A 17,629-nucleotide genomic window follows, 5' to 3' on the forward strand; every position below is an offset into this window, starting at 1 on the left:
ATGTGCCGAACTCCAGGTTTAGGAGACCTTCCCAAACATAGGACTATTGAGTTATAAGATTTATTCAAACGCAGCACTAATCTGAATACAGATACAGATATGAATATTTGGAGAATGAAGCAGATAAAGATAATATCATTGTGTTTACACCACTTGGTGTGTTGGTATTTTGTGTGTGTGTGTGTATGTGTGTCCAATGGAAAAGTAGGTGAAACAGTGTAGCAGAAGGTGATTGTTTTTGCTTCAGTGTGCACGTGCGCTCACCCATAACCGTGATGTCGTACTCGATGAGGAAATAAGCTTCCTGGCTGCTCTGCATGAGCAGAGTGAGAGCGTCGGCATGTTTCCGTCGGTTTAGAGCCACACCGTTTACACTCAACACCCGATCACCTGCACGCAGAGTCCCCTCCCTGAGAGAGAGAGAGAGAGAGAGAGAGAGAGACAGAGACAGAGAGAGAGAGAGAGAGAGAGAGAGAGAGAGAGAGAGAGAGAGACAGAGACAGAGACAGAGGAGAGAGAGATAGAAAGACAGAGGAGAGAGAGAGAGAGAGAGAGAGAGAGAGAGAGAGAGAGAGAGAGAGAGAGAGAGAGAGAGGAGAGAGAGAGAGAAAGACAGAGGAGAGAGAGAATGTGAAAAGGGAGTGAGGTAGAATGAGGGAGAGAAAGGGGGAGAGAGAGTTGGAGTATGAGAGGTAGAATGAGAGAAATGGCAAGAGAGAGAGAGAGCATGAGGGACGGAGATAAAATAAGAGCGAGAGAAAGAGAGGGAGAAGGATGGAGAGCTGAGAAAGGAAAGGCTACATTAGGTACCCTCAGAGTGTCAGATGGAGAGATAAAAATTCTTACTGAAGAGGAAAATAAAAACGATAAAAGGTAATGTTGCAGGGAGAAATATTCATATTCAATGTAAATATAAAAAAAAAAAAAAAAAACATTTACACTGGTTTCCACTAAATGTAGTCAGCCACCATGTCATGTCATGATGGCGTCTGATGATTGATGTTTCTTTATCTTTCCACACGGGCTACAAAGCTAAATGTAGCCATCAGGTAATAAAAGCGTATAGCTTTAGCATTGAGCAGCCTGCTGATCTCATGCTCCTCACACCTGAGCGTGATCCTGGCACAGAGTTTAACACTGAACTGCATGCTGAGGAAGAAACTGATTCGGCTTCCAGACCGAGCTGTGACTGTTTTTAGATCTCTGACGTCATTTAGTCTATTTTTATAGATAACAAAACCAGAAATGACAAAAAACTGTGCAGTCAGAAAAAATGAGGCACACACACATATGCCTAACACATTTCACAGAGCTGTTTCATGACATACATGGACACAGATAAACACACACAAACACAGACACACACACACACACACACACACAAATGTGTTGTTACTCCTCGTATCTCACCTGTCTGCTGGGCCCCCAGGTCTGACGTAGGTCACTACTAGAGGACGAGCCTTATGCCAGTCCTCATGAAAACCACCTGCAAAGATCACAAACACACACACACACACACACAGAGAGAGAGAGAGAGAGAGAGAGAGTATGTTATCTTATGGCCAGTTCCTAACACAACAAAAAAAAATTTAAATCCATACCGAGTGTTTATATGTGACTGATAGCTACGGCAGATCTTTGGTTAGAACGGAAACCTGCAGACACCGATAATATCAAAAACCCCTGTGGTAAAGAAAAGGAAACCCTGCAGGTGCTGATACCTCGGAGCACGAATCCAAAACTGTTGCCTTCTTTTTCCAAGCGCACCTCGATGGTTTTGGAGATGACGCTGCTCGGACTGCTGGGAGCTGAAACACACAGACAAAAGCAGCTCAGCAACAACGTGACAGAAATAAACAGTTCGCATCATCCACCAGAATAAAGCTCAGATCGTCAGTCACCCTGATGCTGAGCTTATAACAACCTCGCACGCGTAGCAGAGAAGGTCACAGGTTAGCAACGATAGCGCTAGCTCAGTATTTTACATGCTAGATGAGACGAGAGTTCAAATCATTGTAGGGTTCTTATAATTGTGTAATATCTACATCAACATGCAGGGGTTTCTGCACTCTTGATCCTCACACCCCTAACAAATGTTTTTGGGACCTGGCACTTTGATTTATATCTCAGTGTGTTCTTTGGGGCGTACCGAGCGGAGGCAGCTCATACTCCACCTCCAGCACCACCCTCTCTCCGATGTTCTTCAGCATGCTGATGATCTCGTCGTGCCGCAGTTTGGACAGGTTGATGCCGTTCACGGACTTTATGTAGTCGCCCGTGTTCAGCTGGTCGCTCCTGCGAATGATGAGAAAACACACTTAAACACTATCGCATTAGTAATGATGAATGACCGGAAGGATTACAGTGAGCTGATAGGTGAAGGTTTTAATTGTGTGTTTTATAAATTCTGAATTTTTATCGCATTTTAACATAAAAGCATCCTTTAAGAGGACATTTATAAGGCAGGTTTGTGCTGGGAATTATGGTGATGATATGACTTGACTGTCATGACTGTCAGAGCCAAAGCAACGTGTGTGTGTGTGTGTGTGTGTGTGTGTGTGTGTGTGTGTGTGTGTGTGTGTGTGTGTGTGTGCGTTATGTAGCTTGAGCTGACACATAATGTGCCTGCATGGATGCTAATTTAAGCCTCTGTCTGCTGTCCTCCAGCACTGTGCATTTGCCTGTTAGCAATATCAACACACACACACACACACACACACACACACTGCATTAAGATGTAGTTTAGCTAAACATGGGTATTCAGAATTTACCACACAAACACACACAAAACACAAAACACTCTTGGTGCAGACCGGTCACAGCTCCAGGTCACACACACACACACACACACACACACACACACACACACTGACTGGTTACAGCTCCAGCCTGTACTACATACACACACAAAACACTCTTGGTGCAGACCGGTCACAGCTCCAGGTCACACACACACACACACACACACACACTGACTGGTCACAGCTCCAGCCTGTACTACATACACACACAAAACACTCTTGATGCAGACTGGTCACAGCTCCAGCCTATACTACACACACACACACACACACACACAACTATCATACTGTCACATTCTTGGTGCAGCTCGGCCCCAACTTCAGCCTATTCTACACACACACATCTTTCCTCATTACTGAATATGTAGGAAACAAGTGTTATTGCATCACAACCTATACCAGCCAGTCATGTTTTGGTATGCAAACTAATACATTTTTGAATATGGTGAATACAGTGTTACTAATACAGTGTTACTAATACAGTGTTACTAATACAGTGTTACTAATACAGTGTTACTAATACAGTGTTACCTGCTGCATTCCGCCACTGAATCTGGATATGTGCAGCGGTGAATTAATCATCGCCGTTCATTCAGTTGCTACTGATGGGCTTAAAAATTGCAAACGGCAAAAAAACAAAGTATATATATTTCCGTATGAAACTGACATGTTATATTTATGATTTGTGCCTATTGTGACTCCTTTTGGTCACAAAGATTGTTCCTTATATGTTTAGTTGATTTAGTGAGTTCAGCTGTTTTGTTAGCCGCAGATGTCCGTCGTTTCATTGCATGTCCTTATGTTGGGTTACATATTTTTGGTGAACCATGAAATTTAACAAATCAGTGAAAGAATCATTTAACTGAATCATTTAACTGAATCATTTAACTGAATCATTGAACTCATCTCTAATTTGGGCTTTTGCATATGAATAGAAACTGAATTTCTGGATGAGGATTAAAGTGGAAGTGATTTTTTTTTTTTCTTACTACATCAAGCAATGAATTGTTTTCATTTTAATTACTTTATCTAGAAAAGATTTAAGATCTTTTAAGAATTTTGGCTGGTGGATTTGTTTACAACTCCTACATGAAGAAACACTCACTGAAAGGCTAGGCACGCATGAGACTGTCTCACACCTCCTTCTGCTACTAAATGTGAAGAACACGGACACACACACACACACACACACACACACACACACACACACACACACACTAGTACATAATGTTATTTTTACACCTCACATCATCTGTGCTACTCTATTTCAATTTTTTTTAATGTCCAAACATGTTTGCCAGACCTTGTGGTCTCAGGGGTTGTTGTGATGTATCAGCACTGACCCTGAGAACCCACACTCACTCACACAAACACAAACTGAAGCTGTGTATGCCCTGATTTGCCTTGAAGGTGTATAAGGCGAAGCACGCTGCACCTTATATATGAACTGAAAAGGAAAAACAAAATGAGAGATGAAACGTTTTTCCATGCAGAGGTGACAAGAAAGAAACTTTCAAAGACACTTTCAAAGACGCTTATCCAAGAGTGTGTGTGTGTGTGTGTGTGTGTATGTGTGTGTGAGCAATAAAGAGAAAAGTGTCTCACCTGGCTGCCAGACCAGCTGGTCTAAGGTTTGACACTCGTGGCTTGCCATCTTTGTCCGAGCCTCCAGAGATGGTGAGGCCAAGACTGGAGCCTTCTCTCTTTATCAGCTCTACTGTGGTCAGCCCACGAATCTCATCTACACACACACACACACACACACACACACAAAGAGAGACACAAACTCAGGAGAGAATTTTATCCTGCATGGTGATCATTTATAGGTGCCCTTCCACACAAAACCGTTTTTACTTGTATTTTTTGATATGTGTTAAGTCCATATGTGTTTGTGTTGTGTCGTGAATGTGAAAACGAACTGTTACCTCCCCGGTCAGTTCTAGCCACTTAAAAGAAATAAGGGGAGAAATCAGGTCAGTTGGAAAAGCTGGTCACTCTGACGTCAGAGTGACTGAGCTCATTACTATTCATGAGCTCTCCCACTTGAGACCACGCCCCCAGAATTCGTGTAGCTCGGTGAGTTTCCTATACAGCAAGGATGGCTGAACGTCAACGGGCTTGTGAAGAAGCCGTTCTGCCGCAATTCAAGGTGATTGTAAACAAATTTCCTCTAGCCTAGGCTACTTATTGCGCTGGGTGAATGAATAGTCATGCTCTCATATCCTAGCGGTTAGCCAATCAGAGCCAAGCAGCATAGCTCATTTGAATATTCATGAGAACTGGCGCAAATCCAGCTGAGTCTTCCTGCAGGCTTTCTATACCACACTAGAATGGATTGAAACAAGGTAACCAAGGCATTATTTCCACAAAAAAAAGTTACAGAGTCCATGGTAAACTTCAGACATTACCACAAAAGTAATGAAATACGTGTGGCAGGGCACCTTTAAAGAAAACAAAAAGAGATTTTAGCAGCACTGATTATAGGTGGGAATCTCTGTGAACTTCACAATCTGGTTATTTAACTTTACAACAAGATTTGAATCTAATATCAAATCATTCTTTATGTACAGTCATGGCCAAAATTGTTGGCAGCCGTGAAAGTTTTCTAACAGAAAAGTATTGCAATTACACGTTTTGCTATACACGTTTATACACGTGAAACAACACAAAAAAACAGAGGAAAAACCAAATTTGACATAATTTCACACAGAACTCCAAAGATGGGCCGGACAAAATTATTGGCACGCTTTCAAAATTGTGGATAAATAAGTTTGTTTCAAGCATGTGATGCTCCTTTGAACTCACCTGGGGCGAGTAACAGGTGTGGGCAATATATCACTTCACTATCGCATCAATAAATCACACCTGAATATGCAGATAAAAAGGTTGACTCTGTCTTTGCATTGTGTGTGTCTGTGTGTGCCACACTAAGCATGGAGAACAGAAAGAGGACTTGAGAACTAAAATTGTGGAAAAATATCAACAATCTCGAGAATACAAGTCCATCTCCAGAGATCTCGATGTTCCTTTGTCCACAGTGTGCAACATAATCAAGAAGTTAGCAACCCATGGCACTGTAGATAATCTTCCTGTACGTGGACAGAAGAAAAAAATTGATGAAAGGTTGCAACGCAGGATAGTCCAGATGGTGGATAAGCAGCCCCAAACAAGTTCCAAAGAAATTCAAGCTGTCCTGCAGGCTCAGGGTGCATCAGTGTCAGCGTGAACTATCCGTCGACATTTGAATGAAATGAAACGCTATGGCAGGAGACCTAGGAGGACCCCACTGCTGACACAGAGACATAAAAAAGCAAGACTTCAGTTTGCCAAAATGTACGTGAGTAAGCCAAAATCCTTCTGGCAAAACGTCTTGTGGACAGATGAGACCAAGATAGAGCTTTTTGGTAAAGCACGTCATTCTACTGTTTACCGAAAACGGAATGAACAGAACAAAGTACCTACAGTCAAATGTGGTGGAGGTTCAAAGATGTTCTGGGATTGTTTTGGTGCCTCTGGCATTGGGTGCCTTGACTGTCTGTGGAGTACCAAAGTGGATTTTGGGTCGCAATGTAGGGCCCAGTGTCAGAAAGCTGGGTTTGCATCCGAGATCATGGGTCTTCCAGCAGGACAATGACCCCAAACGTACTTCAAAATACACCCAGAAATGGATGGCAACAAAACGCTGGAGAGTTCTGAAGTGGAGCAATGAGTCCAGATCTAAATCCCATTGAACACCTGTGGAGAGATCTTAAAATTGCTGTTGGGAAAAGCCACCATTCCAATATGAGAGACCTGGAGCAGTTTGCAAATGAAGAGTGGTCCAAAATTCCAGGTGAGAGGTGTAAGAATCTTATTGATGGTTATAGGAAGCGATTGATTCCTTGCTTTTCCAAAGGGTGTGCAACCAAATATTAAGTTAAGGGTGCCAATAATTTTGTCCGACCCATTTTTGGAGTCTTGTATGAAATTATGTCAAATTTGCTTTTTCCTTTTTTTTTGTGTGTGTTGTTTCAATACACAAAGGAAATAAACATGTGTATAGCAAAACGTGGATTGCAATATGTTTCTGTGAGAAATACTTCATCTTCTGGAAAAATTTCAGGGGTGCCAACACTTTTGGCGATGACTGTATCTTCCTACATAGTATTTTTTCATGTCATTATGATGTTTTTTTTTCTCTTTTACAAGATGACTACATAGACAGACAGAGCACAACAATGCATTTCGGAATTTTTGATAGCTAGCCGAACCCAATAGGCCACTCCCCTTTATTTATGACATCACATAAGGTGTGTTTAATTTGCACAGTGTTTTAAAATAATACAGTTTGTACCACGTTGCTGATGAATTCTTAAATCTGACTAGATTTCCTATAATCGGATGCCTTGTTGTGTATTAAACCTTACATAGCGCATTTTTTTTCCTCAAACAGCACCAGTCATTTTACTGTCATTTTGCTCACAGATCTGATTTCCTACCAAATTCTGTACGATGCAGAAACACGTTGAGATCGTTTCTAAGAAACGCTTATTTTCCCCATCTCTGCTGATCTATAAACAGAAGCCAATTTGCTCTCGTCATCCCTTAGAGAGTACGTAAGTGAGAGGGAGGATGAGTGTAAGAAGAAAAGGGGAGAAGTTTGTGTGCAGAGTCAAATAGAGTAAAACTCTAAAGAGTCTCTAAAGTTCAGCATCAGTACCGGAGCAGACGAGCCGTCTGTTCACCTCAGAGAATAAGACAACCATGACATCTGGTGTGTGTGTGTGTGTGTGTGTGTGTGTGTGTGTGTGTGTGTGTGTGTGTTTGTGTGTGTTTGTGTTAAACCTCTCAAGAGACATTTCAAACAGAATCCTGTTAATCTTGTTTAATAAGCATTTTTACCTGGAATGCTGCGCCTCTTTGACACCATGCTGCTGTCGTTGGCTGCGCAGTCTTTATTCCCTTTTGAATAAGGGCCATCATCTGGAACCATAAAATAATGATTGTCATTAGCGTTGCACAGAACATCTGGCAACCCTTTCTCACTTATCCATGGCATGAAAGAATGGAAGAGTTTGTGTAAATGTACATGTGGGAAAATGTATTTCTTCACTGCAAATAAATAAATAAATAAACAAACAAACAAACAAATAAATAAATAAAGGTATCTTGGCCTAAAGAGTCATTAATAAAGGCATTTCCCTTCAGGGGTCGCCACAGCGAATCATCTCTCTCCACGCCTATCCCTATCTTCTGCATCCTCAACACTTGCTCCCACTAGCTTCATATCCTCATTAATTACATCCATATTCCTCCTCTTTGGCCTTCCTCTTTGCCTCCTGCCTGGCAGCTCCATGTCCAACAGTCTCCTACCGATATACTCACTCTCCCTCCTCTGAACATGTCCAAACCATCTTAATCTGGCCTCCCTAACTTTGTCCCCCAAACGTCCAACATGGGCTGTCCCTCTGATGTACTCGTTCCTAATCCTGTCTAATCTTGTCACTCCCAAAGAGAACCTCAACATCTTCAGCTCGGCTACCTCTAGCTCTGACTCCTGTCTCTTCTTGTGACTTGGCCTAAATAGAGTAGTTTTTAATAATATAAGATTACAGTAGGTTCATTTCGAGGTCATTAACTCTTTTCTTTCTTTAATTTGTCATGCCACACTCACAGGTAGACTAACAGGGCTTTTAGAATTTGCAGTTTTTCATAACTACACTGCGCTTAATAGGTTTAAATGTTATACATTTTTTGTTATTGTTGTATACAGTATTTTACTATCACACAAGCTTAACTGTGCTGTTTGTCTGTATCACTGTACCTGTGTTATTGTAGAGAGGTAGTATTATTTTTGCCCGCCCAGCAGGGGGCTCACACACTTCTCCAATATCCCATGCCCCTGATTCATGATATTCCACGTACAGAAACCCAACAGTGTCCTGACTAATCTTAGAAAAGTCTTGCAGCTGATAAAATAATTAATTGTCAGTCATATATTGATTTCTACGTAGTACTGATTTAAACTTATTTCTCGATTTTTTTTAAAGCTAAAATCAAGTTTGAAATAGTTCAGTTTGTTTAGAAATAATAAGAAAATTGAAATCTTGGATTGAGTAGAAATGTCTAGATATAAGGTTGGTACTCGTGTAGTTAGTTTATTGTAGATAAATGTGAATATATTTAAATCATCATCTATAAAAACATATCCGTCTCCCGAACATTTGTTTTCTTTTTGTAAACTTTAGACCCTAATATTGTTAAAATAATTCCAGTTTGATTTGTTGTTTATGTTTTTAATACCAAAATGTATTCTGTTGGTTTATGAGTCACTGGGTACACGTGGTGTTACTGAGTGTCTTTTAAACGAAGGTGTGTGGTGATTGAGATACGCGGGATGCACGATGCTAAACTGTGCACATGTTCGACATGTAGTTCCAGTACAACAGTAAAAAAAAAAAATTTATGTACATTTTGAATTGTGAGCTCAATGTGCGTACTGTTCATTTTCCACAACAGTATCTCTAACTACTAGTGAAACTCCCCGGTATATAAGGCAACATAAATAATCACCCAGGGTGCCAGCTTGCCAGGGGCGACACTGACACGTCATGTTTTATATAGACACTCGTGAAATCTGCCCCGTTCTGCCCCAGTGATGCTGCTAACTGGATGCCGCCGGTCGCCTTATCCCCAACATGCCCCTCAGTCTCTGAGTGAAACTCCCCCAAGAGTGCCAAATAGGTCAGAGCTATCACTACTACTACTACACACATACACACACACACACACACAGCACAAGGAAGCACATGTGAAAGGTGAGGATCTCCAGACTGGCATTTTTTCCCTACATTTAGAACAAACTTTATTTTAATTTAAGCAAATAAACTTATTAGCACATAGATTTTTTTAATTCAAAACCCAAATCCAAAGTGCCAAACCACCCAAATGATACATTCATTCATTCATTCATTCATTCATCTTCTACCGCTTATCCGAACTACCTCGGGTCACGGGGAGCCTGTGCGTATCTCAGGCGTCATCGGGCATCAAGGCAGGATACACCCTGGACGGAGTGCCAACCCATCGCAGGGCACACACACACTCCAAATGATACAAATCTTTCATATATTAATTTATAGTTTGCTACCATATTAAAAATATCAACTAACACCAAAGCTATTTTATTCATTCATCTTCTACTGCTTATCCGAACTACCTCGGGTCACGGGGAGCCTGTGCCTATCTCAGGCGTCATCGGGCGTCAAGGCAGGATACACCCTGGATGGAGTGCCAACCCATCGCAGGGCACACACACTCATTCACTACGGACAATTTTCCAGAGATGCCAATCAACCTACCATTCATGTCTTTGGACCGGGGGAGGAAACCGGAGTACCCGGAGGAAACCAACCAAGGCACGGGGAGAACATGCAAACTCCACACACACAAGGTGGAGGCAGGAATCGAACCCCGACCCTGGAGGTGTGAGGCGAACGTGCTAACCACTAAGCCACCGTGCCCCCCTAAGCTATTTTATATTTATATTTATTTATCATCGCTTTCTCTTTGTTCTTTTGCTTGTCACACATGACACAGAGACACTAAAGAAACACGTGCTTCCTGAGTTCACTTTTGGCACGCACAACTCATTTTCAAGTCAATTAAAAAAGTCACAAAAGTAATTTAGAGCGTTTCACTCCTGCAGCCTGGCATGCCATGACACCATTCCTGATGTAGGCTAAACGTCGGATGTTCCAACAATGCTGGTGGGCCTATTTTCAGACCTGGTTTATTAATAGATCACGACACAAAACCTGGTTAATACTTCTCTCCCAGATCTCCACAGTTTTCTGTGAACACCTACAAACCCCGGTGAGGAGAGGAACGTTCTAGACAGATGGCTGAGTCATTGATCACATAGCAATAAGGCTTTCAGACACAGAAATTGCTACAAGAAAACACACTTTAGTCTAATCATCATTAATAATATTAATGTTAATATACATTTAAAAAAAGAAAAAAAACTTGTATTGGGTTGCCAGGTAGGTAAACTGCATTATTGTGTTGATTTTATTGCTAAACTAAGCAAATCTACTTACATATACAGTATGTAATATAATATATCCAGTCAGTAAAGCATCCTGCTCCATTTTCTTATAGGTCTAGACTCACCATTGCGGCCTTCTCTCCGTAAACCGCACAGCATGGCTGCGGTGTCACGTCTCCATGCTTGTCCACAGCGGAGTAGGAGACACGTCTATATCCTGCATACGCTTTTTACTGACCCTTTAAGCACTACGTCCAAAATCACAGTGAACATGCTATAGCATATCTTCTCCAAAAGTAAGCCAAAGATCCCCAGTGTCTCTGCTTTGGAATGAATTTGACTTGTGTGTCTTCGATCTGAGGTCCCGTATCATCCGCGATGCCGTTTAACCCTGCAAACAGGGAATGTTTACTTTCCTATTAAAAAAAAATCTACAGCCAGTTAATGGTTGAGTTTGTACAGTATGTTTGAATGACTAAATATAATCATGCATGTATGTACATAGGAATGTTTGCTTGTATTTCCATCAACGTGATAATAAACTCAATGTATGAACATTTCCATATAAAAGTTATCCTTTTTCAACCTTTAGCTACTTTTCAAGCTACATCCAAGCACTACTTTCCAAAGAGATACTACTTCATTAATGACTTCATTATCTGTACCTCAGTAACTCTGATCTCTAAAGAGATACTGGCTATTTGCACTTAAATACCCAAACTCTAGTCTCTAGAGATACTGTCTATTCATACACCAATATCCAAAATCTAGTCTCTAAAGAGATACTGGCCATTCATAATCATCCCTAATACAAACTGTAGCCTCAAAGAGATACTGGCCATTCATACTGTAATACAAAAAGTCTGGTCTCTAGACATACTGGCTATTCATACTCTAATGCCCAAAGACTGGTCTCTAAAGAGATACTGGCTATTCATTCTCTAATATAAAAACTCTGGTCTCTAAAGAGATACTGGCTATTTGCACTTAAATACCCAAACTCTAGTCTCTAGAGATACTGTCTATTCATACACCAATATCCAAAGTCTAGTCTCTAAAGAGATATTGGTCATTCATACTATAATATCCAAAGTCTAGTCTCTAAAGAGATACTGGCCATTCATAATCATTGCTAATACAAACTGTAGCCTCAAAGAGATACTGGCTATTCATACTATAATACCCAAAGTCTGGTCTCTAGAGATACTGTCTATTCATACACCAATATCCAAAGTCTAGTCTCTAAAGAGATACTAGCTATTTGCACTTAAATACCCAAACTCTAGTCTCTAGAGATACTGCCTATTCATACACCAATATCCAAAGTCTAGTCTCTAAAGAGATACTGGCCATTCATAATCATCCCTAATACAAACTGTAGACTCAAAGAGATACTGGCTATTCATACTATAATACCCAAAGTCTGGTCTCTAGAGATACTGGCTATTCATACTCTAATGCCCAAAGACTGGTCTCTAAAGAGATACTGGCTATTAATAATCTAATGTCCAAAGTCTGTTTTCTAAAGAGATACTGGCTATTCATTCTCTAATATAAAAACTCTGGTCTCTAAAGAGATACTGGCTATTTGCACTTAAATACCCAAACTCTAGTCTCTAGAGATACTGTCTATTCATACATCAATATCCAAAGTCTAGTCTCTAAAGAGATACTGGCTAGTCGCACTTAAATACCCAAACTCTAGTCTCTAGAGATACTGTCTATTCATACACCAATATCCAAAGTCTAGTCTCTAAAGAGATACTGGCTAGTCGCACTTAAATACCCAAACTCTAGTCTCTAGAGATACTGTCTATTCATACACCAATATCCAAAGTCTAGTCTCTAAAGAGATACTGGCTATTCATACTATAATACCCAAAGTCTGGTCTCTAGAGATACTGGCTATTCATACTCTAATGCCCAAAGTCTGGTCTCTAAAGAAATACTGGCTATTAGTACTTTAATATCCAATGTCTAGTCTCTAAAGAGTCATTCATATTCCTAAATACAAACCGTAGCCTCAAAGAAATGCTAGCAATTCATATGCCAATATCTATCATCTAGTCTCTAAAGAGATACCGGTCACTCATAATCATAAATACAAACTGTAGCCATAAAGAGATACTGGATATTCATACTCTAATATCCAAAGCCTGGTCACTAAAGAGATACCGGTTATTCATAATCCAAAATTCAAACTTTAGCCTCTAAAGTGATACTAGCTATTCATGTTCCCATTTCCAAACTTTAGTCTCCAAAGAGATACTGGAAATTTACCTACTCCCATTTCCAAACTCTGGTCTCTGAGGAGATACTAGCCATTCGTTCATACTACAATATCCAAACTCTAGTCTTTAAAAAGATACTGGGTAATCATGCTCTAATATCCAAAATGTAGTCTCTAAAGAGATACTTGTTATTCATGTACTAATATCCAAAGTTCACTCTCTAAAATAATACTGTATATTCACATGCCAATATCCAAACTACAGTCTATAAAGAGATACTGGCTATGTCTAATGTCTAGAGGAACGGGATATTCATACTCTAATATCTAAGGAATTTTGATGCAGTTTTATCAAAGCTAATGTCGATAATACGATATCAAACATTCTTGTTTCCAGGGAAACCGTACCGTACCGTATATCCAAGGAGATACCTAATATTCATACCCTGTATCTGGACCCACCAATATTCAATATTAACACTCTAGTGTCCAATATAAACATAAACATGAATGATACAATAGACACAATCAAATTTACAAAGTGTAAATACAAACTGTCTGTACATCAATATTAAGAATCTATTTAATATTCAACTTCCTGCTTAGACAATATAAATATCAATAACTAAACCTCGTCACTGAGATGTTATATAATTACAGTATATACCAATTTTTATCCAGTACATCTTGAGTGTCTGATGAGGTACTGACTATCTCCAATAACACTCCAATAATATCCTCTAATGTAAAGGTACTCACTATGCATAAGTCAGTATCAACGCTCTGTTGTCCTTAAAATGCTTTCCATGCCACAATGTCCAAACTCCAGACACCACTGACTACTCTTACCCAATCCTCAATATCCTCAGTAAAGGTAACATCCATCCACATTTTCCACCCACAACGCGATGTCCAAATTGTAAAATCCAAACATTACAAAACCACAACATCCAGTCAGGAACTAATTATCTTTGCCTCAGTCTTCAAACTCTAGTCCCCAAACTCGGTGTCTTACTTCACACTGGCTGCTCCATGTGTGGTGACCAGCATTTGTGGGAAGTGCCAGCTGTGATGGGAAGCGTAACCTGAGGCTGGAATAAAAACACTGCTGCAATGAGACTCTGAGCGACAAAGCAGAGTCTATCCCCGCTTTCTCTCCTCCTCCTCCTCTCATTCCTTTCACTCCTCCCTCTCTTCCCAGGCTCCTGAGATGTTCACACTCATCTCTGTCCTTCCTCCTTTTCCCCATTAATCATCTCTACGGCCACACACACATACACATACACATACACACACACCAACATAGACACATGTAACATAGTGAGTTTCTTCCTGCCGGGTGTAAGGAGTCATACACACACACACACACACACACACACATGTATACATACACATAGTGTATTTTCCTGCCTGGTGTAAAGATTCACACAACACACAAACACACACACACACACACACACATTCACAGCAACAAAGACACATGTAACATTGTGAGTTTCTTCCTGCCGGGTGTTAGGAGTCATACACACACATACACACACACATAGTAAGTTTTTTCCTGCCTGGTGTTAAGATTCACACACACAAACACACACACACACATTCACAGCAACAAAGACACATGTAACATTGTGAGTTTCTTCCTGCCGGGTGTTAGGAGTAATACACACACACACATATACACACACACACACACACATACACATAGTAAGTTTTTTCCTGCCTGGTCTTAAGATTCACAAACACACACACACATATTCACAGCAACAAAGACACATGTAACATTGTGAGTTTCTTCCTGCCGGGTGTTAGGAGTAATACACACACACACATATACACACACACACACACACATACACATAGTAAGTTTTTTCCTGCCTGGTCTTAAGATTCACAAACACACACACACATATTCACAGCAACAAAGACACATGTAACATTGTGAGTTTCTTACTGCCTGGTGTTAGGAGTCATATGTTACATACCTTATTGTGCTGGGCCACACACACACACACATACACACAAATCTCTAATAAATAGTTTCTCATGGTGCTCAGTTACCCTCAGTACATATGAGTAACTTTTCATTGCTGTATCACTGTCACTACCATGTGATTAATTCATTAGGTTCATTGTTACGTTTCATTTCAGCCCCCTGGAGAACAGTAAAGGAAGACCGCTGGATGGAAGTGAAATTTACTCGCACTAACACTAGTCTGCCTCGGGAATGTCTCTCAGTGATGACTCTCATGTTTCATTGTCTCCAAATATCTTTCAGCCAGTGAGAACAACTGGGTTCTTCCTTGACAGCATGTGCGTGATGATGATGATGATGATGATGATGATGATGATGATGTAGGCTCTCCATTGCTCACACCTGTCTCTCCATTTGTCCATTTGTCACTTGAACATACCAGACCTTCCCCCACACACCCGTTTCCTTTAAGCACACATACACACAGTCAGCTCTAATACAGTCAGCTCTCCGTGCTCCCTGTCCTCTCTCTGACATGTAGAACAAGGACAAAGTGATCGAAGAGACATGTCCGTCTTCTCTTTCCTTTCTTCTGTGATTTTAGCAGACAGACTTGAATCTGCATCTACTCACATCTGGCTCAACATCTCGATCACTGGTATGGTAACATGGGAAAAGCAATGGATCTTAATAAATGTTCACTTTTGCTGTTGATCTTTATAAAGGATTTTATTTATTTATTTGTTTGTTTGTTTGTTTGTTTATTTATTTATTGTTGCTTTTTCTATATAAATATGAGGTAAAATAGTGACAATTCTACAGTAATATATGTATAATATCTGTATCTGGGCAATATGATGGAAAATACATACTACGATACTTGGAGACTTTTGTACCAACACAATATTTATCACAATACATAAAGTTTTTATTTGCTGATAATTATACATAATGTCTACAAAAATAAATTGTTTAAAAATAACGATGACGTATTTACCACAATATTGATACTAAACTTGAGTTAAAATAACAGGATTACCTGATAAATAGTGATGTGTCATTTACGAACGAGCCGGCTCTAAGAGCCGGTTCTTTGTAGCGAACGAGAAGAGCCGACTCTCTAGCCGAAACTATGTATTAACGATAAAATGCATAAAAATAAGACTTTTATGAAAACACTGAAATATAATTGCTTACCAACACACAAACCATTCATAATTTATAAGATAGGCTAAAATGGAAGGCTCTGAGTGAGACTTAATGAAGAGCCTTTTGGGAGACATAAGAGCCAAAAGAGACATAAGAGCTCTTCTAAGGGAGCCGAGCCAAAAGAGCCGAATCTTTGAAAAGAGCCTCACCTTCCATCACTACTGATAAATGCTGAACAGAAACTAAAAATGGATATTTTACTCAGAACTGTTTTAAAGACTTTATATTGTTGCAGTTATAATTAAGCAGCAAATAAACTTCCATAAAGGCGTTAAATAATCAAACATCGTTGAAAAATTCGTTATGGTTTGGGGTGATTTTGATAACAACACTGCCATCTTGTGGTTGTTTGGCAAAACTGCCAAAACTGGCCCGGTGTTGTGACGTACAGACAATGAAGATGACCTTTTACTTTCTAATGCTCTGAGTGTGAACCATGAAAACTCTCTCTCTCTCTCTCTCTCTCTCTCTCTCTCTCTCGCTCTCTCTCTCTCTCTTGCTCTCTCTCTCTCTTTCACACACACACACACACACACACACACACACACACACACACACACACACACACACCTTTGCATTACAATACACTGAATAGTAAATATCACATTCACTCTGCTTTTTTTATCTTACCTACAATCCCATTTTAGATTCACACACACACACACCAACACACACACACTCACAGGTACCTTTCACTCTGCCTTTGATGACTCCCATGCGGCATCTCAGTGAGAAGAACACCCTCCTCTTCCCTTTCCCTCCTCCACCCGCTCCCTTCTTCATCGAGCTGACAGACGAGGGAACTCCGTCGGGAAATCTTTTGGGGTTGATGCTGCAACTCAGCCGCCACATCTCAAATCTGAAAGAAGCTACTGAACGCTCAACCGGGCATCTCTTTTCTTCGCACACATTCTTGTCTCCTCTCCTCTGCTTTCTCTCATCTCACAGTCAGAAGATACACAGGGGATCCCACTTTATTTACTGTCACATCGTCACTTGATGGGGGAAAAAATGAACTACGTCAAGTCCACAAGAAAAGATGCTGGTGGAGCTGTATTCCTCAGCATGTGTGTGTGTATGTGTGTGTGTGACTGTGTTTGTGTTTTTGTGAGAACATTTCTGGCCTGTAGAGTAGAAAGCAGATGGAGAACAGCTTCTCTCTGCAGAGATCCAGTCTGGCCAATCCACAGGAGCGATTCTCTTCCCAGAGCATGGCTCACAGCTGACTTCATCTATTCCACATTAGGAGACCCTGCACTATAGAAGAACTGACTTTATTAGTGGTGATATTACTGTAACAACTGTGTGATTAACACTGACAGGTATTCCAACACGTTTCAACACATGCGGTGAGGAACGACCAGAACAGAAAAGCCATTTCCTTG

The 17,629-nt window shown here is 40.5% G+C and overlaps 1 protein-coding gene across 3 annotated transcripts in view; it reads right to left on the bottom strand.

Annotated features, from left to right (window-relative positions):
- The window catches only part of grip2a (glutamate receptor interacting protein 2a), a 36,237-nt gene extending 19,141 nt beyond the window's left edge, over positions 1-17,096 (bottom strand). For 2 of the 3 annotated variants that reach the window (XM_060882328.1, XM_060882331.1), the window contains exons 1-7: positions 16,934-17,096; positions 7,683-7,763; positions 4,407-4,542; positions 2,150-2,295; positions 1,722-1,808; positions 1,411-1,486; positions 265-410 (exon numbers count right to left, since the gene is read on the bottom strand). In XM_060882328.1, the coding sequence (XP_060738311.1) occupies positions 265-410; positions 1,411-1,486; positions 1,722-1,808; positions 2,150-2,295; positions 4,407-4,542; positions 7,683-7,763; positions 16,934-17,096 (835 nt within the window). Of the gene's footprint in view, positions 1-264; positions 411-1,410; positions 1,487-1,721; positions 1,809-2,149; positions 2,296-4,406; positions 4,543-7,682; positions 7,764-10,955; positions 11,197-16,933 lie in introns of those variants that run through there. The other variant, XM_060882330.1, reaches the window with a different exon arrangement.
- Positions 17,097-17,629: the final 533 nt, after the last annotated feature.

The sequence above is a fragment of the Tachysurus vachellii genome, chromosome 11 (assembly GCF_030014155.1).
Source record: "Tachysurus vachellii isolate PV-2020 chromosome 11, HZAU_Pvac_v1, whole genome shotgun sequence".
NCBI classification, from domain to species: Eukaryota; Metazoa; Chordata; class Actinopteri; order Siluriformes; family Bagridae; genus Tachysurus; species Tachysurus vachellii.